The sequence below is a fragment of the Acinonyx jubatus genome, chromosome C2 (genome assembly GCF_027475565.1).
Source record: "Acinonyx jubatus isolate Ajub_Pintada_27869175 chromosome C2, VMU_Ajub_asm_v1.0, whole genome shotgun sequence".
In the NCBI taxonomy this organism is placed as follows: domain Eukaryota; kingdom Metazoa; phylum Chordata; class Mammalia; order Carnivora; family Felidae; genus Acinonyx; species Acinonyx jubatus.
Window position 1 is genome coordinate 2,392,862 of NC_069384.1, and position 25,364 is coordinate 2,418,225.

Sequence of the window (25,364 nt, forward strand, 5' to 3'; positions counted from 1 at the left end):
CAGAACCATGCCCCCCGATTTACATTTGGAGACCAAATTCTTCTAACCCACTGAGGCTCTAGCTACACTGCGGAATCAGAATAGAGAAAAGCTACCATGATGTTCCAGAATACACACCTATTATCATAATTCTCTTCCACCTTCAGATCGAGGGTTATGAAAACCTGCGATGCCCCCTGAAAACGGGCTCTGGAGAGTCGGAGCACGAAAAGGGGAAGATAGGAGTTGAAGCTAAAACTCTTAAAGAATGAAATCTCAGCTAATGTGATAAGTAATTAGCAACACATACTTTGTAGAGTCCCCAAAATAGCCACAAAGTAGAAAAGGCCTTAGAGCTTTGAGGTCTGAATGGTAAGACAGAACGTCCAAGCTGATGTTTCAACTTTAATCCCATGGGCAACAGAGAGAGAAACACCAAGGATTCAGTTCTTTGAAAGTAGCTACGGGGGCACCTGGGGGGCTCAGCCGGTTGAGGGCCGACTTCGACTCAGGTCGTGATCTCAGCAGTCCGTGAGTTCAAGCCCCACGTCGGGCTCTATGCTGACAGCTCGGAGCCTGAAGCCTGCTTCAGATTCTGTGTCTCCCTCTGTCTTCCCCTCCTTCACTTGCACTCTGTCTCTGTCTCTCAAAAATAAACGTTAAAAAAATTATTTTAATAAAAAATAAATAAATAAAACATTAAAAAAATTTTTTTAAGTAGCTACTAAAAGCAAAAATGAGGCTTAAGACTGATGTGCTCAAGTTTAGAGAACCCTGTTCAGGAAATCGTCCTGTTTACTTTTCCACCCTGAGAACCCTATTAAAAAAGTAAAGTCAAAGTATTTATTGCAACAACTAAGATCCCTGTGGGGGGGGGGGGGAGGGGGACGGGGGAGGGAGGGAGAGGGAGGGAGAGGGAGGGAGGGGGAGGGGGACGGGGGAGGGAGGGAGAGGGAGAGGGAGGGAGAGGGAGGGAGAGGGAGGGAGAGGGAGAGAGAGGGAGAGAGAGGGAGGGAAAGGGGAGACTTCAAAATAATTACTAAGGGTAATTCAAAGCATAATCCCATTAACATAAACCTCTCTCCCTGCATGTGTGACTACAAGTATGACCCCGCTCTCGTCACTCCAGGGGACACGTGGAGACAGGAGGACTAGGGAGCACACAGTGGCCCCCACACCCATAGGCGGCTCCAGGGGGCTGCGGACCACAAGTCACCCTCTGCGCAGGGTACTGCCTTGCCGGCAGGACCCTGGCAGGAGGGGTGAGAAGAGCATAGGCACAGGAGCCACTCAAAGGTGAAGGGAAACATTGGGACAGTCACCTTGCTCTGAAGACAGGGCTGTAACCACCCGGGGCGCCGCCCAGACCCGCTGAGCAAAGTCCAGCTCGGACACCCCTAACAAAGGCAGGCAGAGTCCCAGGTTTCTGATTATATGAACCTGTTTTCTTATTACTTATGCCAGTAGTTAACCGGATGTTCTGTTACATGCTGTCAGATGACTGGCCAGACCTTCATTATTTCCTGAACTATTACTGTATTCTGAAATGTTTACAAGTATATATTTATATGTATTAATCATGTTATTCAAAAGTTTTTATGCTAAAAGCAGATAGGAACTAACTAAACACAGAGTGAAAAAGAATTAAAAAATATGACTTCAGTGATTTAAGCATAAATGGGTCTTTTTCAACAAACTCAACATTTTTCTCAGACCTTTAAAACAGAAGGGCTTGGGAACTCAATTGTAGAGAAAGTAATTAGGAACTTATACCAACATTAAAAAGACACTAACGTGTCCAATTTACAAAATATGACTTCAGAAACAGATGTATCACTTCGATTTTAGATCACCAACAGTAGGAAAACAGCTATTTTTGAAACAGCTCTAATCTTCAAAGAAGTCGATCACAACTAAAAATAGAAACCTGTCAGCTACAGTCTTTTCTGACCCAAGATGCTGTCACTGAGATGAGAGTCTAACCAGAGCTTAACAGCAGGCCCAGATGCCCCACCCCCCACCTGACGACACCACGCGAGCGCCAGGCCAGCCGCGAGCTGCCCACACAACCCTAGACCATTTGTCCTACAGCAACCAGAAGAGCCGTACGACATTCACCTTCAATCACGTTGAGCACGAAGCCTTTATCTTAGGTCCACTACAACTACAAAGTCACAAAGTTATTTAGTGTCCAAATTTTTGAGACTCAGATTCTGAATTCTGAATTCTTTCTTTCTTTCTTTCTTTCTTTCTTTCTTTCTTTCTTTCTTTCTTTCTTTCTCTCTCTCTCTCTCTCTCTCTCTCTCTCTCTCTCTCTCTTTCTTTCTTTCGAGAAAGAGGTGAGGTCATGACCTCAGCCGAAACCAAGAGTCAAACACTTAACCAACTGAGCCACCCAGGCGCCCCCAGAGTTTTCATTCGTAACAGTGGAAACAGCTGGAACAGAATCAACGTTAGGTTGACACTTACAGACTAGAGGACGTCAGGATGCCCTGCTTTGTGCAAAAATGCCTCAAACAAGGCCAACAACTGGCACTTTACCCCCTGGAAGTCTCCGTCCAAAGCAAACCGTCCAAAGGGGTTCTATCTGAGGGACAAGATCACAGGGGTGTTTGCTTTCTGCATTTCAGGAATATGGGATGTCTCAACTAAAATAACATAAAGGTATTCTCTTTACCTAAAAGAAAAACGCCCGTACCTACCTTCAGAAAGCTATAAATCTGATGTTCCTACGATGTTTATGCAACAACTTTTAAACGATTTTAGGACTCAATTATGACAGGAGGATTGAATTTGGCACTAAACGGTCTACAGAAAAAGTTGCATAAATTACCAAATGTGGTTTGAGTACTTGACAGCTATAAATTATGCCTCAGGGGAAACACAAGGCTAAATTAAAAGTTACTTTCAGTTGGGAAGGACACAGGGTTTTCACACTTGTAGAACCATTACTTCCCATGATTTTTTTTTCCCCGAGACACGTGGGAAGGGCATTTCGGAATCTACGTCACGGTCCTGCCTTCCTCCGCCTGTGAATACGTTCCCTCACACGGCAAGGGTGCAGCTAGACAGGGCTGCTCCTCGGGTGATCTTAAACAAAGAGATTATCCCCGGATCCTCCGGGAGGGCCAAGGTGCTCACAGGAGAGTATTCAATGGGGGAGGAGGGAGGCAGCAGGGCCAGAAGCAAAGAGGTGGCATCCTGAGAAGGACCCAACTGGTCACTGTTGCCTCTGAAGGCGGAGGAAGGGCCGTGAGCCGAACGTGGGCAGCCTCTAGACGCCGGAAAAGGACGACAAGGCAACGGATTCTTCCCCGGAGCCTCCAGAAGGAATCAGCCCGGCGGCCCGCTGATTTTAGCCCAATGAGACCCACTTCAGACTTCTGACCTCCACGACTCTAAAATAATATATTGTGTTCTTTTAAGGCACTGAGTCTATACAATTTGTTACAACACCACAAGAAAAATTAAAGTGCTTAATTTGCAACAACGACAAATTTTGCAAAATACCTTTCTGCTGAGGTTCTAGGAGGGCTTGCTAAGCTACAGGCGGTTTGGCACCAGGTGAGAGCTGGCTACAAGAAGTCAGAGAGGGGCCGTCCATTTACTGTCCAAACACAGCACAGTGCACCGGGGACACCCTCAGCACTGGGCACACGCGCTCTGCACTCGCAAGCCGGCCCGAGGAGAGAAGGCCACTCCGCAAATGGAAACTGAGGCCCGAGCAGGTGCATCTCCCTAACCTGCCCAAGGTCAAGCAACCAATAAGCCTCAAAGCTGGGACTGACTCACCTCCAGACAGCCTGGCTCTGCGCTCAACACTCTTCTCTACGGCTCTGGGTTGCGTCTCTATTTCTTAATTTTATTGTGTGCTGATTAATCTGCAGACAGGCTCTGTCGATGCTGCTTGACTGAAGATACAGGTTCCAGGAGACCCTTCCTTCCCTCAACAGCGAACATTTCTGTCATTTGCTTACCAGTTACCAGCCCTTAAACATGCAAAGCTATGAAATCTTAACACAGAAGTATAAAAGGATCGGGACACTATAACCATGAGAGAGTTGCAGAGAAAAACAAAAGGTTCAGCCAATTTGCAGCTGATGGGTAGCTTCCCTCATAATTAATACGTGTATTTTCAAGCTCAGTATTTTTAGTTGCAGATTGATGTTGGGTAGAAGATCTTAAATAAAGCTTTTAAATATCTGTTGATACAAATTTCTCATACAGTATAATTTTTCTTCAAATTCTTTAGTATAATCTTAGTAAAGGGAAATAGTAACTTCTGCAATAAAACACTCCTCTCACTTGATCTCAAGCTCTTAAAGACGTCCACATTATTTTAGCCTGTTAGCAAAGTGGGTGTCCTCGACAATCTAACGGGCAATGTCTTATCTTAAAAGCACTAGACTCAGCCTGCGGGACTCCACAGGTTCCCGCACGGACGGGTGGCCAAGACGGACGGGTTGTAACTCAACGTGAACGAGTGCTGGTGAGAGATCGAGGAACCTGCGTTTGGAGGCCTGGGTGTCCCCGTTCTGAGGACCTCCTCGCCGGGATACTGGAGGCTGCCAGCTGTGGGGTGCCTGGCCTAGGGACGGACGACCAATTTCGAGGCCCTTCCAAGCGAGGGATTCAACGATTCTACCTTTGAACAAATACGTCAAAGGAAATATATAACGTATCTAGCCTTCGCCTTACAGAAAAATCTTCAGAAAGAGCCACTCTTCGGGTTTGCGGTTAACGAACGCAAGCTACGGTTCAGCAGCCGGCAGCGTGTTCCCATCTGAAAACGGGGGGCTGAAGAGAGAGCACCGTCAGTGACCCGAACACCGCACGCACTTGCCCACAGACCATACATGACTCCGTTGCTCAACAGCTTTTCAGAGAACGGACTTTCAAACGGACGATAAAAACGTCCATCCAAGGTCACAAGCGGGGAGGTCCCGCCAGCCCGTTCAATCATGTGTAAAGCATGTTTGCTATACTTCCCATACCATGTCAGCACACTAATGAAAATTAATGAATGCTTCAAACCGGTAGCTCTTTCGTGGGGAAACCTAATGTCAGGTGCATAATCACAGGATATAGAAACCCTCCCCCGTGGTCCTCCCCGAGTACCTGCACATACAAGGTGTTCACATTTAGGGCTTGGAAGTGGGGAGTGAGGTTAATGAGAAAAAACAAAGAAGATCCAGAAGTCATTCAGATTCTAGAAGCAGAAACCCGGGTGTAGTCTGTCCTGTAAGATGGGCAACTGACCCCTCGCTTCAGCGTATAAACTCTGCCCTCCCTTCATCGCGAGGCGCATGCTTGGGAAGCAAGTGAGCCCTCCCTCCCACAGCGCTGCACCACAGAGGCCAAGCGTAAAGAAAAGCAATTTCCCACAGTCAACATGATGGGGATGATAGAGAGCTCCCTTGTCGGGTCGTCTGCTGTCCTGCCAAAATACAGACGTTAAATCACGAGTCGTGTATCCTGCCCCTCCAGCACTGGAGTTCAAGGTACACCCACTGCACCCCGCTCTCACCGCTGTGACATGTGCACGTGGCCGCTCTCCACGCTGCTCTTCTCTCCCCCAGCAGCCGGTCTCTAGAACAGTTACTACCCCGGGTGTGATCAAAGGGGAAAAGTACAATCTACGCTGGCAGTAATCAAGTTGTGTGCCGCGGGAGAAAGCAGGAAAGGAACCACAGCCAATACGCAGAGACTACGCACAAGATATAAAGCCCCAAAGTCGCCTTCCTTTTTGACACGAAGACAATTTAGCACACGCCAAGAGCGCCAAAAGGTTCGAGTAAACAATTCTAACCAGGACAACAGTCCCCTTCTCTGGCATTCACGGATCGAACACGGCCTAAAACTCAGGAGATGAAACATAAACAGAAGACTGGATGAGTGCATCTAAATGAAGAACACTGAAGAGTTAGCCCTTGTCGGTTTACATATTTTTAAATAAAGAAAATATGGAGAGGTGGCTCAGTAGGTTAAGCCTCCAACTCTTGATTTCGGCTCAGGTCATAATCATGGTTCGTGGGTTCGCGTCCCACGTCGGGCTCCGCTTCGGATTCTCCCCCTGCCCCCCCTCTCTCTCTCTGCTTTTCTTCTGAATATGCACACACTCTCAAAATGAACCTAAAAGAATTTTTTTTAGTTAAAAAAAAAAAAAAAGAAAAGAAAATACGAAATGACTGTAGCAGTCTGAATCACACACAGCATTTACGAGTTCAAGAGATCATGCCTGCCACAGGCCCGCCCCTGCTCTGGGGCTTTGGAGACAAGGGCTCCTAAAACCGCTCTTCCTCTAGGGTTCCCAAAGACCACCTTCTCAGTGAGGTCCAGCTGTAGCTTCCAAAGGGCGCACCATCATGGAGGGGAATTTGGCAACATCTAGCAAAATCACGTGTTTTCCGTAGCCCCGGCAATCCCTGAAGGGATCTATCCCAACAGACACACGCACAAAGCTGTTTGATTCAGGACTATATGAAACAGCAAAATACAAAACCATTTTTCTCCCCGGATGGGGGCCAAGGAGAACAAACCATGGAATGGCTACATAACAGAGTTCTGCGGGACTGAAAACACCAACAGGAAAGATCTCCAGGAAATGTTGAGAAAAAAAGCGAGGGGGGGAATGTGTGTGTGGTCTGCAATCTCCTACCCAAGAAAGGGAAGTACAAATACGTATGAATTTTTTTTTATGGAAGGAGAATACTTGGAGAAGGAAGGGACAGGGTGGAGAGGACCCAAGTACACACTGCCTTCTTGTCCATGTACCTTGCTTGGAAGATACGATTTTGAAAGCATGTAAATATTTTACATTATTACAAAATAAGGTTAAACTTCTAAAAAGCTTTCCCTAAAAACGTCAGAAAAAAATACAACAAATGAAGTTAAATGTATGCTCGGCAGGCAGTATAAGCACCAAGAAAGAAGTCGGACAAGGGAGGCAGTCCGACTGCGCTCCTAGTGGGATATATCCAAACATCAGAGAGCTATTAAAAATGTTTTAACTCGGAGTTCACGAGTCACTGTCGACGGCTGAGTGAAAGAGACTGCGTTAAGTGGCTCCCTGGGCCTGCAGCAGCCCCATCACCAAGGTGTTTGTTAGAAATGTCCGTTCCCAGGCCCACCCCTGACCCACTGAGTCAGAAATTAGGGTGGAGCCCGGGGTCAGGTTCTAACAAGCCCTCTAGGGGATTCTGATGCAGCTCTCGCTCTACCTCTCTCATCCCCAAGTACCCACAGAACGGGGGGGGGGGGGGGGGGGGGGTGAAGAAAATTGGAAGAGAGAGCAGTTAATTAAACCTCAAAAGAGAGATATAGGGAAACCGGGATCTGAAGACAGACCAGAAGAGCATTGAGCTCAAAACCCTACTGGTATACTAATTAATGCAAAGATTTAAAAAAAAAAAAAAAAAGACATTGAAAATGTAAACACCAGGGCGCCTGGGCGGCTGAGTCAGTTAAGCATCTGACTTCAGCTCAGGCCATGATCTCACAGTCATGAGATGGAGACCTGAGTTGGGCTCAGCACAGAGCACGGAGCCGGCCTGGGATTCTCTCTCTCCTTCTCTGTCCCTCCCCAGCTCGTTCCCTCTCTTTCTCAAAATAAGTAAATAAACTTCAAAAAATAAAAGTCCCGGTCTTTCGGAGATATGCTGTCTTGAAAGGCACACGCTGTCTTCGCTCCGGCTGCCATGACAAAGTACCACGACAGGAGTTGTTTTCTCCCAGTTCTGGAGCCCGGAAGTCCAAGATCGAGGTGCTGGCCGTTCCGTGCCAGGTGCCTGATTTCTTCCTGGTTGGTGCCTCGCCCATCCTGGTGCTCGGTGGCCTTTCCTTGCCGTGCAGGGGGAGGGAGGGCGCGTGCTCGCCCTCTTCTCATAGGCCTCTGACTCCATCCCCGGGGCCTACATCCCAAAGACCCCCGTCTCGCAATACTGCCACACTGGGGAGCGGGGCTCCCACCTATGAACTGCGGGGAGGGGAGCCAAACCTTTGGTCCACAACACATACACTTACGGATAAGTGTATACACTTGGGATTTGCTTCGGAAATAACACGGGATCAGGGGGATGGGGGTTTGGACGTGCAAGACTGGCCCATCCGTCCAACTGCTGAAGTTGGGTGACAGGTTCGCGGGGTTCCTTTACCCTGTTCTCACTACTTTTGTACACATTTGCAAGTCTCCATACTTGCAATAAAAAGTTGAAATGCTACAGTCCTCCCACTTCTCTTACCCTTTTTTTTTTTCCACAGCGCTTACCAACAGTTACATAATTTACTACACATGCGTACTGTCTACCTCCTCTTGCTGGAATGTAGGCTCTACGAGGGCTGGGGTCTGTGCTCGCGGATGCACCTGCACACATCACCGCTGTGGAGCCCAACCCTACACCACACAGCCAGGGCCCCCGCAGCTCAGGGCACCCTGCAGCAGAGATGAACGCCAAGTGCTGGGGGTCAGAATATGCTCCCAGGCTATGAATGCAACTTTAGAATGGATAAGATCACACTGAGGATTTCTAGCGTGGCTGACTTACTCGGTTCTGAGACTTAGGAAGCGAGATTTTTATTTTACTTAACTCTATGGCAAAGGATTTCTCTGAGGGGTAATTTTAGAGACAAGTCCCCCTCTCAGTGTGGGCAGACGGTGTCTGCCTCCCCACCTACTTGGTAAAGTCGTGGCACGGGAGGAGGCCGATCCTCGCTGTGCCATCAAATACTGAGGGACCCTTGTCGGGCACAGCCGAACCCGCCCTGGCGTCTTCACCTTCAAAATGACCCGACGGCCCATCCTATTTTCACCTCCACACTTAGAAACCTACTAACCGATCCACTGATCCAAAAGTGCCCGTAAATGGGGAGCTGTGAAGCTAGTAAAAATCACTACCTGAAAAGGTTATTATTAGTTCCAAGGCTCTACCTAAAATTTTAGCTCTAAAATGTACACAATTACTTCTGAATGCTAAAGATACCTGTTGAAAACAAGAAACATTCCAAACTTACAACAGTTCCCAGTGAAACCAAGGTCTAAACCTGTTGTCAGTTTCCTCATAATTTCTCTGCTCACTTTCTTTAAAATTTTGCAAACAAGGACCTAAAAGAACATGAAGGAACAAAACACCACGGAACACAAGCACAAGAAGCCAAATAAAGGCACTGACCGCCCAGGAGAAAATAATAGAGAGAGACATTACCAAAAATGTTCACTTTTTCTAAGAGACCATCCCACCTCGTGCCAACATCTAGAGCCCCAAATCCCAGATGCCGAGGAATCATTCCCCTGGTCAAGAGACCGGCAAAGACAAACCTCTATGACCGAGGCCGCGTTACGCAACCAGGGAAACGCGAGGGATGTTGGCTGATGTGCGCCCGGATGCCAACGCAGACACTGCGGCAGGGAACGAACTAGGCCCCCCAACGACCTGTCCACCTCCCGAACCCCTAAACCTGTGGCTGGGATCTTACTTGGAAAAAGGATTTGTAGATGGAATGAAGTTCAGGATCCCAAATGAGACCACCCCAGCTCATCCGGGTGGGCGCTACATCCCACGACACGCGTCCCGATACGAGACAGGGGAGCAAATGCGGAGAGAGACAAACCACGCGAGACAAGGCGGACACAAGACAGAGACGAGAGCGGCGCAGCTACGAGCCAAGGGATGCCAGGGGCTGCGGGCGGCGTGCAGAGGCGGGAAGGGTCTTCCCCAGGAGCCGCAGGAGGGAGCACGGCCTACAGCACCTCGCTTTTCCACTTCCGGTCTCCAGAACTGCAGGAGAACAGATTTGCATGGTTTTAAGCAGGTTTCCGATAACCTGTTACAACAGCCCTAGGAAACTAAGGTATATGGCATAAAATACAAAACAGAATGCGCTTTTTTTCCTAGCACCATTCCAATTCGTGTTCTAGTCGTGTTTTTTTGGCTATACCTCTTAAATGTCAAAGTAAACGCAGCTGAACATGTAACTCAGAGGTGGTCCAATCATCAATAAACACATAAAAAGAACTAATCATCAGGTAAATGCACCGCCCAACAACTACAATGAACTTGGGCTGAGGCTGAACAAAGAGATCCTGGATACAATATCAACAGCACTACCCAAAAGTAAAAAAATTAATAATGAGACTTCATCAAAATTAAAAACGTTTGGGGGCGCCTGGGTGGCTCAGTCGGTTGAGCGTCCGACTTCAGCTCAGGTCACGATCTCGCGGTCCGTGGGTTCGAGCCCCGCGTCGGGCTCTGGGCTGACGGCTCGGAGCCCGGAGCCTGCTTCCGATTCTGGGTCTCCCTCTCTCTCTGCCCCTCCCCCATTCATGCTCTGTCTCTCTCTGTCTCAAAAATAAATAAACATTAAAGAAAAATTAAAAAAAAAATTAAAAATGTTTGTACTCCAAAAGACAGCATTCAGAAAATTAAAGACCGCCAAAGATTAGAAAAAAATATTTGCAAATCATGGATCTGAGAAAGGACAGGTATCAGAAAATACAATGAACTCTTATAACTCAATGACAATCTAATTTAAAAAAGGGCAAAACAGGAACTCTTGTGTGGCTCAGTCGGTTAAGCGTTCATCTCTTGATTGTGGCTCAGGTCATGCTCTCTGTTCAACAGTTCAAGCCCCACATCGGGCTCCGTTCTGACAGCACAGAGCCTGCTTTGGATATTTTCTCTCTCTGTCTCTCTGTCTCTCTCTGACTCTCCCTCACTCATGCACACATGGGGGCACTGTCTCTCTCAAAAAATAATAAACTTAAAAAAACAAAAGGGCAAGGTGGCTGGGTGGCTCAGTCAGTTAAGCATGTGACTTCGGCTCAGGTCATGATCTCACGGTTCCTGAGTTCAAGCCCCGTGTCAGGTTCTGTGCTGACAGCTCTGAGCCTGAAGCCTGCTTTGGATTCTCTCCCTCTCTCTCTCTCTCTCCCTCCCTCTCTCTGCCCCTTCCCCACTTGTGCTCTGTCTCTCTCAAAAATAAACAAACATTTAAAAAAAATCAAAAAAGAAAAGGACCAAATATCTGAATAAACATTTCACTAAAGAAGATATACAAAAGGCTACTAAGAATTGGCAAAAATGCTCAACGTCACTAGTCGTGACGGAAATGCAAATTAAAACCAAAATCAGCCACCATGTCACGTCTGCTGGGATGGCTCTAATAAAAAAAAAAACAAAACACCGACAGGTGTGTGTCCACGGGCATACAGAGCTTCTGGAACCCTCGCACACTGCTGGTGGCCATGGCCAAGCACTACAGACACTTTGGAAACCAACTGAGCAGTTTCTTAAAAAGCTAAACATGAGCTTATCACACAACACAGCAGTTCGGCTCCTAAGAATCTCCCCACAAAAAATGACAACACGTCCACACAGATAGACCCGCAAATGCTCCGGCCACACTATTCGCAACAGCCCAAAAGCGGAAACACTCCGAACGTCCACCAGCCGGGGAACAGCTCAACAAGACGGGGTCCGTCCCTCGGGCGGCCCGCTAGCCACAAATGAAAGGAACGGACTCCAGATGAAGGCACAGCCTCCAAGGACGAGGACGATCAGCCTCCAGACACCGCTGAGAACAAAAAGGCAGCCATAAGGCTGCCCGCCACGGGATTCCGTCTGGACGAAATGTCTAGAAAACACCAGTGCAGAGGGACAGCTGACGCGCGGTCCTGGAAGGGTCCGAGCGAGGGAAGTGCACGCCGGGACTTCTCTTAGAGCAGGCTCGCCAGAACCCCAGGGAGAACCGGCTTCAAAGGGCTGGGGCGGAGGCAGGGAGGCGGCGGCGGGGAGGCGGCGGGGGCAGAGCCGGGAGAGCAACGCTGGCTGGTGCTCGGGGGAGCGACAGCAAAGGTGGGAGAAGTGGCTGGATTGTAGACAAATGTCAGAGGTCAACAACAACCGTGGGCAGACTGACTGCCAGTTGTGAGAGAAAGAGAGGAGTCCTCAACGTTCCGCTGAAAAACCAAATATTCTCTGCGACCCAAACACCGAGCGCACGTGCATACACGTGCACTCCCGCCCAGAGCAGTTACAGAGGAAAGACGCCCGCACGGGAGGGAGCAAGGCCAAGGCCGCACAGGGCACAGGGTGGCAGAGGCTCAGGGAGGTGGGAGCGACCGGTGCGCCCAGGGGACCAAAGGCCGGCGGCCGGTGGCGGCGGGATGGGAAGCGCCAGGCACCATAGGCGCTGGGGGACCAGCACCCCGTGACCGCACACACCGAATCCTGCGGCTCCCGGGAGCACACGCTCTGACGACCGGCCAAAAGCTTTCTGAGACGAGCAGTGCTTCCGCCCGTCACTTGCACGCCCGCAGAAGGCGACCCCCCCAGGCCGCCGGTCCCCACCAGCGTGCCAGGCCGCCCGGTGCTCCGCTCCTCTCTGGGCACACGCGGTCGTGACGTCCGCCGGACTGGACTACCTCGTCCCGGCAGAGCGTAGGAACGAAAATCAGACCCTGGAGTTTCACCTGCATAAACCAAATCACACTTCGCTGGAAACTCTTTACAAACACATCTTGTAAATCAGGCCTGTAAGCAAATTCAAACAGAAAAGGAACTTTACTTCTACATTATCCTTTCAAATCCACCCTAGAGGTAATACACTAGTAACGTGGGTTTCCAAGCCATGTACCCTGGTGCCTCCCGGTACCGCGGCAAACCCACAGAGGCCCCATCAGACAGTATTCTGAATTTATGAGGAAGACAGCAGTGCTGAGAGGTACTGAACCCCACTCGACGTATTCAGTTTCAGTATCAGGTCCTGCTACATTCCTTTCAAAGACATCGTTATATCATAAAACAGGGTGGTTGCTAGGATAAAAGGAAAGTACCATAACCCCCCCCCCACCCACACACACACAGAGGATGGCATTGTCCAATCCGACTCCCAAGCTACAGAAGTTGTACAGTGCCCAACAGGTACAACCATCCCATTTATGTTACTGTGGTTGGTTATCTAAGGATGAAATGAAAATGTTTCCTCTAATTTATGTGTATTATTTTCTCAAATAACTACCGTTAAGACATAATACTTAATAAAATTATTTGGACCTAACTAATAAGTGGAATTACGAAGTATTCTTTTCTTTTTAAATTTTTTGTTTAACGTTTATTCATTTTTGAGAGACAGAGCATGAGTGGGGGAAGGGGTGGGGGGAGACACAGAATCCAAAGCAGGCTCCAGGCTCCAAGCCGTCAGCACAGAGCCCGACGCGGGGCTCGAACTCACGGACTGCGAGATCATGACCTGAGCTGAAGTCGGATGCCCAAATGACTGAGCCACCCAGGTGCCCCTGAAGTCTTCTTCTTAACTTAGAGATACCATGAAAAAATTACTGAAACGCTAAAGGCACTGTGAATAAAGAAAAGTTTAGAAATCACTGCTTGGCAGTTAACTTTTCTTGCGCGTTGGTTCTTCTTCCGAGCCCTTATCGACCCTATGAGATTGGTACTATCACCATCCCTACTTCACAGATAAGGAAGAGACCATGACGTGCTCTGGGTCATGCATGAAAGACCTACCCGTGTTAAGCACGCACACATACACAACACACAAACTGCAGGGTGAGAACCCCTGGTAGCACCTTCGGTCCCTGCCCTCCAAATATACGTCACGGAACAGCGGGAGGTTCCCTAAGGACAAATGTTTCCCCCACATCTCCACTCTTGATTCACTATTGGCTTAAGAATTTAGGGGCGCCTGGGTGGCTCCGTCGGTGGAGCGTCCGACTTTGGCTCAGGTCACGATCTCGCGGTTCGCGGGTGTGAGCCCCGCGTCCGGCTCTGTGCTGACTCAGGCTGGGAGCCTGGAGCCTGCTTCGGATTCTGGGTCTCCGTCTCTCTGCCCCTCCTCCGCTCATGCTCTTTCTCTCAAGAATAAACAAACATTAAAAAAAAAGTTTAATATGGACCAAGACCTACATTTGTGTGCATCAATTTAAGTTACTGTTCTGGTACTCCAACTGAGACAGTGATTAAATCACAAGCATCATACTTCCAGGTTGGGTGGAAAATTACAACGTGCAAATTGGCAAACTACAGGGGGTGGGGGATCAAACTCCAACCAGGTTCAAAGCATTTACATACGTGCTCCTTTTTGTCGCCTTTCCCCCTTTCAAAATGTATAAGGTCAGATGTGAACCCCAACCAAATACAGAGATTCAGAAAAATAAAGTATGCAACCTAAGAAGTGACCGGTAAGATCATCTGGATGAAGCACTGTTATTTTTCGAATACTGTGCACTTCTAGGTGGAGAGACGGTATGTGCCATTTTAGGCGTGAGGCCAGCAGTCAACAAAGAAACACCACAAATCAGTGGAATTACACTAACTCTGCCCACTAAACGAGAGCCGGGAAAGGAACATATCTTTCTTGACCTACCTTTGGAACCGAAACCTAAGCCTTCATTCCACAGTAGACAACTGACCCAGTGGCCTGGGGGGGGGCGGGGAGGGGGAAATCTAAGTCCCAACTTAAATTTAGATCAAATAAACTGCTGGGTTTGTTTCAGACTGTGCATCTTTCGTGATTAATAACTTATCCTACAGGTATTCAAATCGCCCCGATCGGGGAACTCGTCACGCTATTAAGCACCACTACCTGCTCGGCCGACCTCCCTGTGCATTTCTCTGGGATCTACTAACTTAGCTAGTCCCGGGTCTACACACACCCCCTGCTGAGGGAGTCGGGAGGAGGAAGTGAGCAGCAGGTGCAGAAACTGCTAATGACGGGCTGAAGGTCAGGATGCTTTACAGGCAGCTTCAGAATCTTATCAAAATAACGCAGCCAGCTTGCCAAGTGATAACGCGGCCTACTTACCCGAGTCTCTGGGCGCTTTCCGCCCTTCTCCCGGCCACATACGTAGAAGCACTTCCTAAACTTACCCGACCCAGTCCCACCCCACATTCTCACCAGGAAGGTCCTCACGATTCACTTCCACTGAAAGTGAGATGTCCTAAGCTGTACGAGAAACATCAAAACCAAGCACAGGCTCTGCCTTCGCCAGAAAAGGAACGAGGCCCGACCTCCCAGGTGCAGGGCGGCCAAGAGGCCAACAGACTTGGAGAACAGAAGTGCTGCAAACTAAGACGGGTGCGTACGATCAAAAACCTGAAGAACGCGGAGCCTGGGGCGGACTCTGTCTACGGCTGGGACTTCCAGCTCCTCCCTGCAAAGCCGGGCCGGGAGAAGGGACCAGACAGGTGCCTCCCAGAGCGTCAGCCCCTGGCACGGAAACACCAAGCTAACTTCACGTGTGAACGGGGAAGCCACGTCTCCTAGAACGTGGCACGTTTAAAGGGACCTTTTTTACTTTCCCAGCGAACATTCTCTCAAGCCTCCTGATCAGTTGTGTGCCTTTTCAGACCCTTACTCGGTGTGCTTTCCACACAGGGGACAAGCCTTCATGACAAACCTGCCGGAAAGGAGAGCGTGTCCTCTAGCGGTCACGCGCGTGTGTATAAAAGCGAACATTCAACACCCCTGTGGACCGCTGTCGTTCGGGGTAACAACTCACTCATGAAGCCAGGACGCCCAGGAGCTTTCCCTCCAGGAAGGTGCTTACAGAAGACAAGCCAAGGGGCAGAAGCTGTAATTAGATTCTGGGGACCCCCCAGCGTTCCCAGCGCCCCGCACTTGGGGGAGGCGTTTCCAGGATCTGGATTACTCCGACACGGTGAAGACCGGGGCCAGCAGGGCCCCTCCTCCTGGAGGGTTCAGAGCGCAGGGCCTCCGCAGGGCCACACGCACCTGTCCGCCCGGGCTGAAGGTGTGCGGGTGCAACACCTTGAGTAAGACTTTCAGGTGACAAATACTCCGGGGGAGAAAAGAAAACAGCCATTGCTGAACCACGCCGGGGTCCAAATTCAGAGCAGACGCAGCCCGTCTCCCTAAGGAGGTCTACCACGTCACGACGGAGCAGCCCGCTTCAACCTTAAACACGCCACCTCTCAGGGTCCGACGAGAGGGCGCACACAGGAGTGCGTCCGTAACCAGAAAAGGAGAATAAAGGGAGGAAACGGGAGGTGCTCAAGGCCCACACAGCGGACTCCACTAGGGCCTGGGCGCCCCGACTGTGCTGGAGAAGAAGACCACTGGCAACAAACTGAACACTGTCACAGGTCAAAAATCCTAACAGCCTGAAACACCTCCCTGCAAGACATCAAAACGTCAGCCGACCTTTCGACATCTCCTATAGCCTCCGTGTTCCTTTAAGCATCTAACCCTAAAGTTCCTGTAAAAAAGTAGAATTTTTCTTTCTGTAAAGCAAACGGGCCCCGCGTGCATGCCTAGATGTGGCGCACGCCCGACAGGGAGCCACCGGTCTGGCTGTCCCGAGAGCGAGCCGGCCAGGGGGACGCTCACCCGTGCAGCGGGTCTGTCCTCTGGCCGCGGGGAGGGCTCGCGGGTAACGCGCCCGGAACTGGGGGTGGCTCGCAGCCCAGCTCGGCCGGCAGCTGTCAGGCCGGTGGCCGCACACTTCGCACCGCTGCGACCCATCACCGGCGTCGCGTGCTCGGTCTCCCACTACGTCTACCGCTTCCCCGAGCGAAGTGCGCACGCACGCAAACTTCGTCCACGCTCGCAACTCTCAGAGCCACGAGACCCTCCCACGGCAGCGGAGGGGACGGCGGGCGGGAAGGACAGGTCCGCCCCCACCGGGAAGGCCGGTCCCCTCCGCGCGCGGGGCCGCCTGCCAAGCCTCGGGGCTGCACGGGGCCGCACGGCGGGGCCCCCCGTTCCGCGCCCGCGATTCCGGGGCGCGCGCGCCTCCCGGGAGCCGTCCAAGTGCAGCGGCCCCGGCCCGCCAGGCCGTCCCGGCGGGGTCGGAGGTCGCCTTCCCGCTCGGAGGGCCCCGCCGCAGCCTCCGCCCCGGCCACACCTCCGTTCCAGGAAGCGGCCGGGCAGGGAGCGCGGGGGCCGGGCCGCAAGGGCCGGGGGCTGGGGACGGGAGCCCGGGCCCGGCGGCCCCGCAACGGCCGCCGCCCCCTCCCGCGCCGACGGGACTCACAGGTGACGATGGGCTTGTTCTCCATAGTGTAGATCACCGGCGGCAGCGGCGCCTCAGGGGCGTCCATGGGCGTCCGCCGTCACCGGCCCGGCCCCCCGCGCCCCATGGGCAGCCCCGAGGCCGCGCCGGGCCAGCCCGAGCCTGAGCGGCGCCGCGACAGGGAGGCCCGCCCGGCCGCGCGAGGCAGCTCCCGAGCCGGCCGCCCGCCGCCGCCGCCGCCGCCGCCGCCGCCGCCGCCCGCCGGCCGCTCCACTTCCGGTCCCGGCGCCGCCGCGCTACCGCTTCCGGGGCGCGCGGCTTAAAGGGGAGGCCTCCGGGCCGGGGGCGGGAGCTGTCCTCCGACAGCCGGGGGGCGGGGCGGGCCCGGCGCGGCCCTGCGGGCCTCCCACGTGCGTCCCGGAGCCGCGGCTCCACGCGAGGTGGTCCCGCGCTGCGGTCTACTTGCGGACGTCCCCCGCCAGCAGGGTCCCCTCGGCGTAGGGGACGCGGGACGCGCGGCTCTTCCCTCGGGCCCACGGCCGGGGGGACGCCTCCACCGCCCCCCAGCGTCTGGCCACCCGGCTGCGCGGCCGCCGCCCCCCCGTGTGGATCCCCTGGGACTCGGGGCCCGGGGGCGGCGGCCACCGCGACTCACTGGCAGCACCTGGACGCGGGCGCGACCCCGGGGGTCACCGACAGCACGCGGACACGGATGACCCCGGGGATCACTGGACACTGGTGTGACCCTGAGGGGCACTGGCAGCACGTGGGCACTGGGACGACCCTGGGGCCACTAAGGGCGGGGGGGGGCATGTGGGCACCGGTGAGGCACTTGCTCACCTCTGTGACCTGTTGCCCATCACCCAGCTCTTGCTGTTGTAACCGGACACGCAGTGCCTCAGGGGAGCCGGTCAAGGCACCAGCTTAACTCCCACCGCTGGGCTGAATGGCGGTTACCCCTTGCGAAACTCCCGGTCCTGTGTTTTCGTGTGACACTGGTTTTGCAAGTAGCGTCGCCGCTGTAAAGCACAGCAAGATTACACACCTTCCGGCTGTAGCCAGAGACCCTACAGCCCTGCGGTTCCTGCTCCAGGCTTTCCTGGGAGGCAGCCGCGCACAGACCCTCCCAGGTGGTTGGAAGGAACTGCCTCTCTCTGAATTTCCACAGCAGGTTGCCTCCACGCCTGCCCCCACCGTACTGCAAAATGCTGGAATGAGGGGCTGTGCCTTTTACTTGTGTCCTGAGCCCTCCCTCGTGCCCAGCCACGCAGGGCCTTCACCGAGTGGGCATGTTTGGGGAGTGCCACAGAATTAAACCCTACTAGAATGCGTGTAAGTTTCTTGTGCAAGGAAGGTGGTTTGACTTTTGCAAATGAGAGAAAGTAAATGCACGGGCGAAGTAGTCTGGGTGTGATCAAAGCTGCCCAGTGTGTGTGTAGAACGTAGCATGTGCGTTGTGGCTGGGCGAGGAGGCCAAGAGCAGAGTTTGGGACAGCTGGAGCCCGTGAGGCGGAGCACAGGGGAAGAAGGAGCGAAGGAGGGCCACAGAGCCAGAATCCATGTGGCTTTGGCTGGGCTCAGCGTGGGTGGGATAAAGCTCCCTGGGGCTTCCCAGAACATGGCCGTGACAGAGTCAAGCATGGCACAAAGGCTAGACGTGAAGCTGGGCTACAGGAAAGACCTCATTGGTACCTCATTAACTCCCAGGGCATTCAGCTGAGACACTAGATGGAGGACCATGTGCCCAGGGGTCAGCCAACTTTATCGGCGAAGGCCCAGATGAGTATTTTAGGCTTTGCAGGTCACATACGGTTTCTGTCTTACATTTTCCTTTGGGACTTCAAAAAAAAAACAAAAACAGTTATTTAAAAATATAAAAACCATTCTTAGCTCAACAGCCATACAAAAACAGGGCATGGCCCAGAGGTGGTCTGCGAGCCTTAGGTTGCCAACTCCTGCCCTAAAATAAGGCCCACACCAGACCTATCTTAACACAGTATAGGGTAACGCAGTATAATGCGAAGCCTTGACATGGTCTGCGAGACAGACAGCATTTGGATGTTAAATCTTGCCGAGTTCTGGGGCTTGGGGACACCTTGAACATTCCTCAGATCCACCCTAACAAAAAGCATTAAAACTATGCCTCTCCAAAGTCAAGGTGATAAAGTCTAGCTGAACTGCCAGCAAGAACAAAAGTCAAGACGCTTCGGTGGAAGATGATCCAGAGCCCCTACAACTTATGATTTACCAATGCCCAATATATACTAAAAACCTACTAGGCATAAGAAAACTAGAAAGTGTAAACCATAGTCAAGACAAAAGGCAGTCATTAGAAACCTGCCCCTAAATGCCCAAATAGCGTATTCACAGGTTAAGGCTACAAAGCAGCTGTCATACACGTGTTCAAAGAATGAAAAGAAAATACGCTCTTAATGAGGAAAGACAGAGACAGAATAAGCATAAAAACAACCAAATGAAAAGTCTAGAACTGAGAAGCACAATAACTGAGGATTTCACTGCCTTAACAGCAGGTTGGAAAGAGCAGAAAGACTCAGTGACCTTGAAAGACAAATCAAAACAAATTATTCAATCTGAAAAAGAGAAAAAAAAGACTGAAAATGAAATGGGCAGAGCGTCAGAGACCCATGGACAGGATAAAGTGACCTAACACACATGTAATAGGAATCCCGGAAGGAGAAAACCGTCAGAATGCGACAGAAAATTCATTTGAAAACTAATGGCCAAAAACCCACAAATTTGCTGAAAAACCTCGACTTACTGGTCAAGAAACTCAGTAGAGCCTCCGTAGAACACATGCAAAGAAGCTTATGTACAAGGATATCAGGGTCAAAGTGCTAACAACCGAAAAAGAGTGTCGTAAAAGCAGGCAGCAAAGGACACACAGCCCTCTGGGGAACAATGATGGAAATTTCCACTCATTTCTCGTCAGACACGGCGTCAACCAGAAACTAATGGCATAAACCTTTAAAGTGCCAAATTAAAGAAAAAGCTTAACCCAAAACTCTACGTCCAGTAAAGTATTCTTTTATTTATTTATTTATTTATTTATTTATTTATTTACTTAGAGAGAGAGAAAAAGAGCAGGGAATGGGCCAAGAGAGAGGGAGACAGAGGATCTGAAGCAGGCTTTGCACCAACATCAGAGAGCCCGATACGGGGCTCGAACCCACGCGAGATCGTGACCTGAGCCGAAGTCAGACACGTAACTGACCGAGCCATGCAGATGCCCCAAAAGTATTCTTAAAAAATGAGAGCAGATAAAGATATTTTCAGATTGAGTTGCAAGAATCTGTGGCCAGCAGGCAGGTGCAACAGGAAATGGTCAGGGCTGTTCTGCAGAGGGAAAGGAAGAAGATCGAAACTTGGATGTGTAGGAAGGATAGCTCTGGGAGTGGTTAACAAATGGGTAAACATAAGTTGTTGCACTTTTTTCTTTCCATAGTTCCCTTAAAAGGGAACTAGTTAGGGGCGCCTGGGTGGCTCAGTCGGTTAAGCGTCCAACTCTTGATTTCGGCTTAGGTCGTGATCTCATGGTTCATGGGTCTGAGCCCCGCATCGGGCTCCGTGCTGACAGCTCAGAGCCTGGAGGCTGCTTCCGATTCTGTGTCTCCCTCTCTCTCTGCCCCTCCTCTGCTCGTGCTCTATCTCTCACTCTCAAAAATAAATAAGCATAAAAAAAAAATTTTTTTAAATAGAACTACCAGGGGCACGTGGGTGGCTCAGTCAGTTAAGCATCTGGCCGGCTCTTGATTTCAACTCACATCATGATCTCACGGTTTGTGAGTTCGAGCCCCACATTGGGCCCTGTACTGACAGTGTCAGTGCCTGCTTGGAATTTTGTCTCTCTTTCTGCCCCTCCCTCACTTGCACTCTCTCTCTCTCTCTCTCTCTCTCTCAAAATAAATAAAGTTAAAAAAAAAATAGAACTACCATATGATCCAATAATTCCACTACTGGGTGTTTACCCAAAGAAAATGAAAACACTAATTTGAAAAGATATGTGCACCCCTGTGTTCATTGCAGCAGTATTTATAATAGCCAAGGTATGGAAGTTTCCTTTCTGGAGGGAAGGAAGGGAAGGGCCAAGCCTCCGACTCCATTGCAGCCAGCCTCTGGGTTCATGAGCAGGAAGGGGGCTTCTGGGCTCTTTTCCCTGCGAACAGACCTATCAGAACTTTTTTTCACATGGGAATTTGAAAAATGCTTGAATTCAGCACAAATACTGGTCTGGCGATTCCTTCTAATAATGGTGAACATGATGCTATTCCCATTAATCAATGTCTATTCTCTTTCCAGATCCTCTGCTCCTGATAGCATTCGGGTTTTTTAAAGGTCGCTGGAGCTGGTGCCCAAATGGTCTTTTCCTGGTAGCCCGTTACCGTGTCTCCAGGCTCCAAAGAGCCTGTTAAATTATGTATCGGGACACTGCATATTCTGTGCCTGCAGGAAGGCACCGCGGCGCTTGCTCTGTCCCGCCGCTCAGAGACCCGGGCCAAAGGAATGGCCAGCCAGCAAATGTTCGTGGCAGGTTAATTTGAAGTAGCCCCAAACCGGAAACAACCCAGATGTCCTCTGATAGGTGGCTGGTTAAACAGGCCTTCCACACCTGGAACACTACACAGCGGTAAAGAACCCTGCTGGCAGGTGCAGGGACCTGGGTGGGCCTTGAGAGAACGGTGCCTAATGAGGACATCCAACCCCAAAGGTCGCATGCTCTGCGATCCCATTACTGAACACTCGTGAAATGACAAAATTACAGAGATGGAGAACAGATGAGTGTTTGCTGAGAGTTAAGGAGAGGGTGTGGGTAAGCAGGGAAGGGGGCGGAAGAACCCTGGTGCGGACGGACGGTGCAGCATCTGGGCTGTGTCAACGTCACCGTCCCGTCGGGGTGGGCACCGGAGGCAATGCAAGGTGTCGCCCCTGGGGAGAAAAGAGGTAAAGGGCACACTTAGAGTTGCACGTGAATCTACATTATCCCAAAAGAAAAGTTTAATTAGAAACCCAGCTGACATTGGGGCGCCTGGGTGGCTCGGTCTGTTGAGCGTCCAACTTCGGCTCAGGTCATGATCTTGTGGTTCGTGAGTTTGCGCCCCACGTGGGGCTCGCTGCTGTCAGCTTGTCAGCTTGTCTGACCCCCTCTCTCTGCCCCTCCCCTGCTTGCGCTCTCCCCAAAATAAATAAATATTTAAAAACCCAACTGGCGTTAAAGTAGTTAACAGGCGAGTCTCCAAAGGATCCACAAGGTGAGCTGCGTGATGCTCTGAACATTTTGGCCCTTGCCCGCTCCTCTGTGATCGCGCTTGGTGGGCTCACCACGTGTTGGGAAGCGTCTCCACGCGCAGCACTGCGCTGGGCCAGGCAGCCTGGCCCCTCCAGGTCAGACGTTTCCCTACACGCGTTTCGATGCGTCCCGGCATCCGAGCCATCTGTCAATTACATCCTCGGGCCGGCAGATAGTCCACAGAAGGCAAGTGGAAGCAGGAACAATTTTGCGGAGAAATAACCTTCGTGGTGAGGAACCAAGGAAATGCCATATACAAACGTTTTCTTCCTCCTAAACTAACAAAAACTTGCCGGGGGTGGGGAGAGCCGAGGAAGGTGAGGGTGGCCATCGCGTTGACTCCAGGGTGCTGGCGGGGGCGTTGGTGGCTTCCCCGAGCCCACCGTTGCAAAAGGCAGTGATTACATTCCATCCTTTGACCCGGCAATGGCGCTGCCTGTCGTTAAGGACGCAGTCTCTCCCCAGCCTGGGTGACTGGAAACACACCTGCTGCAGCACTCTTCACGGCATCGGCCAAGTGTGGGAGCAAGCCTGCTGCTCTCATCCCCTCAACACAGGAGGGGCGGGGAGGAGGGGTGCATGGCGGGTTAGAGGGCAGAGCTGGGGCGCAACCCGGGCCCCCACCCCTCCTAGAAACCGCTGTTGTCCTTGTGCGTTGTTTTCAGAGAGAACCCGCTCTCCACATCTGCTTGTGCAGAGACAGTACCCTCTTCCCAGGTTTTACTCTGCGTGATGTGACTCGAATAATCAGGGATCACGAAATCAGACCTGGCCCTGCGGATGACATTTCCCGACATTCTGCTCTGTGCTCCTGTGTTTAGCTCCACTGCCTTCTTTCTTGGCTTTCGGACAGCCTGGATCCTCGCTTTATCCTTTCAAGCTGAGGTTCTCCCCCTGAGAGGCCTGCCCCTCACCTGTGTCCTGATCAATGGAGGTGGGAGTCAGGGGCAGGAGCGACCGCCTTGCCGGAGACCCTCATTGACCTCCATCCAGCTTTTCCTGGCTGTTCTCACGCCCAGGGAGCTGCCCCTGCCCTGCTGGCACCACCTGGGCCGGCCCCTGGCACATGTAACGTCAGGCACCAGGGGCAAAAAAGGGTGGTGGGAGGCAAGGGCCGGGCCGCCCAGGACAGTCACCTCCAAAGGCCCCAGAACTCATTGGAATAGGTGGGAGGGTGGTGTCAGCTGACCCAGATTTCTGTGTCTCTTCCCACCAAATCAGTGGCGTGTACAACCGTCCGGTCACAGGGGCCTGAGTGGTGCATACAGGCTGTACGAGACAACCCAGCCCAGGCCACCTTCCCACACTTCACTCTGATTGGTGGCGGCTGGATGGCCGGGGTACTGGTAGGGTCCCACCTCTGAGACCTGCTGGTCTCCACTTTCCTGCCCCAAGCCCAGGACCATCTCCAGGAAGTTCACCCAGCAGGCCCTCCCCTGAGTTGGGGGGGGGGGAACAAATGTGCACACACACCCGCCCCCGCTTTCTCAGAGTGCACTGTGCACAGCTCCTGAGAGGGCCCCACGGGGTCGAGCCCGAACAGAAAACCGGCTCTGTGGGCAGGCGGTCGCTCGTTGACCGGCCCTCCCTCACCGTCCCCACTCCCTTCTTCTTTTCTGGAGCCACCGGCACATTGACCACCTGCGCCTGAGTCCCAGCTCATGGTCCCCCCAACACGAAGCCAGTTTGCCGCACACGCGTGCAACGGCATGTGCGTCCTGCCAGCAGCCTGCGAGGGGGCACCCATGGTTGCCCAAGGGTCTAAACCACATGCATCCACGGCCGGTTACTGAAAATCGATTCATTTATTGTTTAATGCTCTGCCCCAGAACTCACCGGGCTCAGAGAATCACGCCTAATAAACGCTTCATTTTGAACATTGAGCACTTAACTGTTACAGAAAATCCAGCTTCTCCCTGCACGTTCTGAAATTTTTTAATTTTTTTTTTTTTTTTTTTTTTTTTTTTTTTGAGAAAGACAAACAGCGCAAATGCGGGAGGGGCAGAGAGAGAGGGAGACACAGAATCCGAAGCAGGCTCCAGGCTCTGAGCCGTCAGCGTGGAGCCCTGTGTGGGGCTTGAACTCAAGAGCTGTGAGATCATGACCTGAGCCAAAGTCAGACGCTCAACCGTCTGAGCCACCCAGGCGCCCCTCCCTGCACCTTTTAAATGAAAATGCAAGTCCACAGCCCAGAAGGGCCCGTGGCTACCCGGCCAGGCTGCCACACCCCCCAGCCCAGTTCTGGTGAGCACTGAAGGCTTCCCTCCAAGGGGTCAGCCAGCTGTCCCCGGCAGACTGGGCCCGGGGCTCCAGATGAAAGGCGACAGACGACTTTAAAAAGGCTGGCGTGGTGTGGGTGCCGGTGGGTGGCTTGCCAGGGCCCCTCTGTCCTGCCTCGGCTGCGGCCAGCACAGCAGCACCAGCTGGGTTCTCCTGTGCCTCATGCTCTTGGGCCCCCAGGGCTCCTTCCCCCAGACCCAGCAGCCCCCACTGGCCCCGGGGCCCTCCCTGCACCCTCTGGTTCCTTCCTTTGCAGAGACTTGCACAGACACGCACAAGTGGGGAAGAGGGCGAGGGGGAAGGAGGCCAGACGCCCTCCGGGCATTCCAGCCCGGTCACTCACACCATCCAGACTTCCGCATGGAGGAAGAAGTTGTGTCTTTACTTCAGGTAGGTTCTTCTGTGAAGAGACACAAAGACAGAGGCTGACCCGCTACCAGCAGGAAACTGTGTTCTACTCTCCCGGTCCCAGGCAGAACTAGGACACAGAGGAGCTGTATTCAAGGCCCGACGATGAGCCGTAACATACACGTCGGGGAGATGCCACTGGGCCAGCAGCAGGGCCGGCCACCTTCTCCCGGGCACCGGGACAGGAAACTGTGTTGTCCGTCCACAAAGCCGCCGAGAGACCCTCGATCACTTTCCAAACTGCAGGAATACCACAGCCACTTTTTCCGATCGTAACGCAACAACACCAGGGATTGATACACAAACAGCCATTCTGCTTGGGAAATCTACAGATCTGCTCCTCGGTGGCTCTCGGGTCAAGGGGCGGATGTCAGCCCGGAGGCACAGTTCCCGAGAACAAAGTCA

The 25,364-nt window shown here is 52.1% G+C and overlaps 1 protein-coding gene across 1 annotated transcript in view; it reads right to left on the reverse strand.

Annotated features, from left to right (window-relative positions):
• TRAPPC10 (trafficking protein particle complex subunit 10) overlaps window positions 1–17,204 on the reverse strand; it is an 86,957-nt gene extending 69,753 nt beyond the window's left edge. The window contains 1 exon segment of the mRNA XM_027041482.2: window positions 16,988–17,204. Within this exon segment, the coding sequence (XP_026897283.2) occupies window positions 16,988–17,054 (67 nt within the window). The 5' untranslated portion in view covers window positions 17,055–17,204.
• Window positions 17,205–25,364: the final 8,160 nt, after the last annotated feature.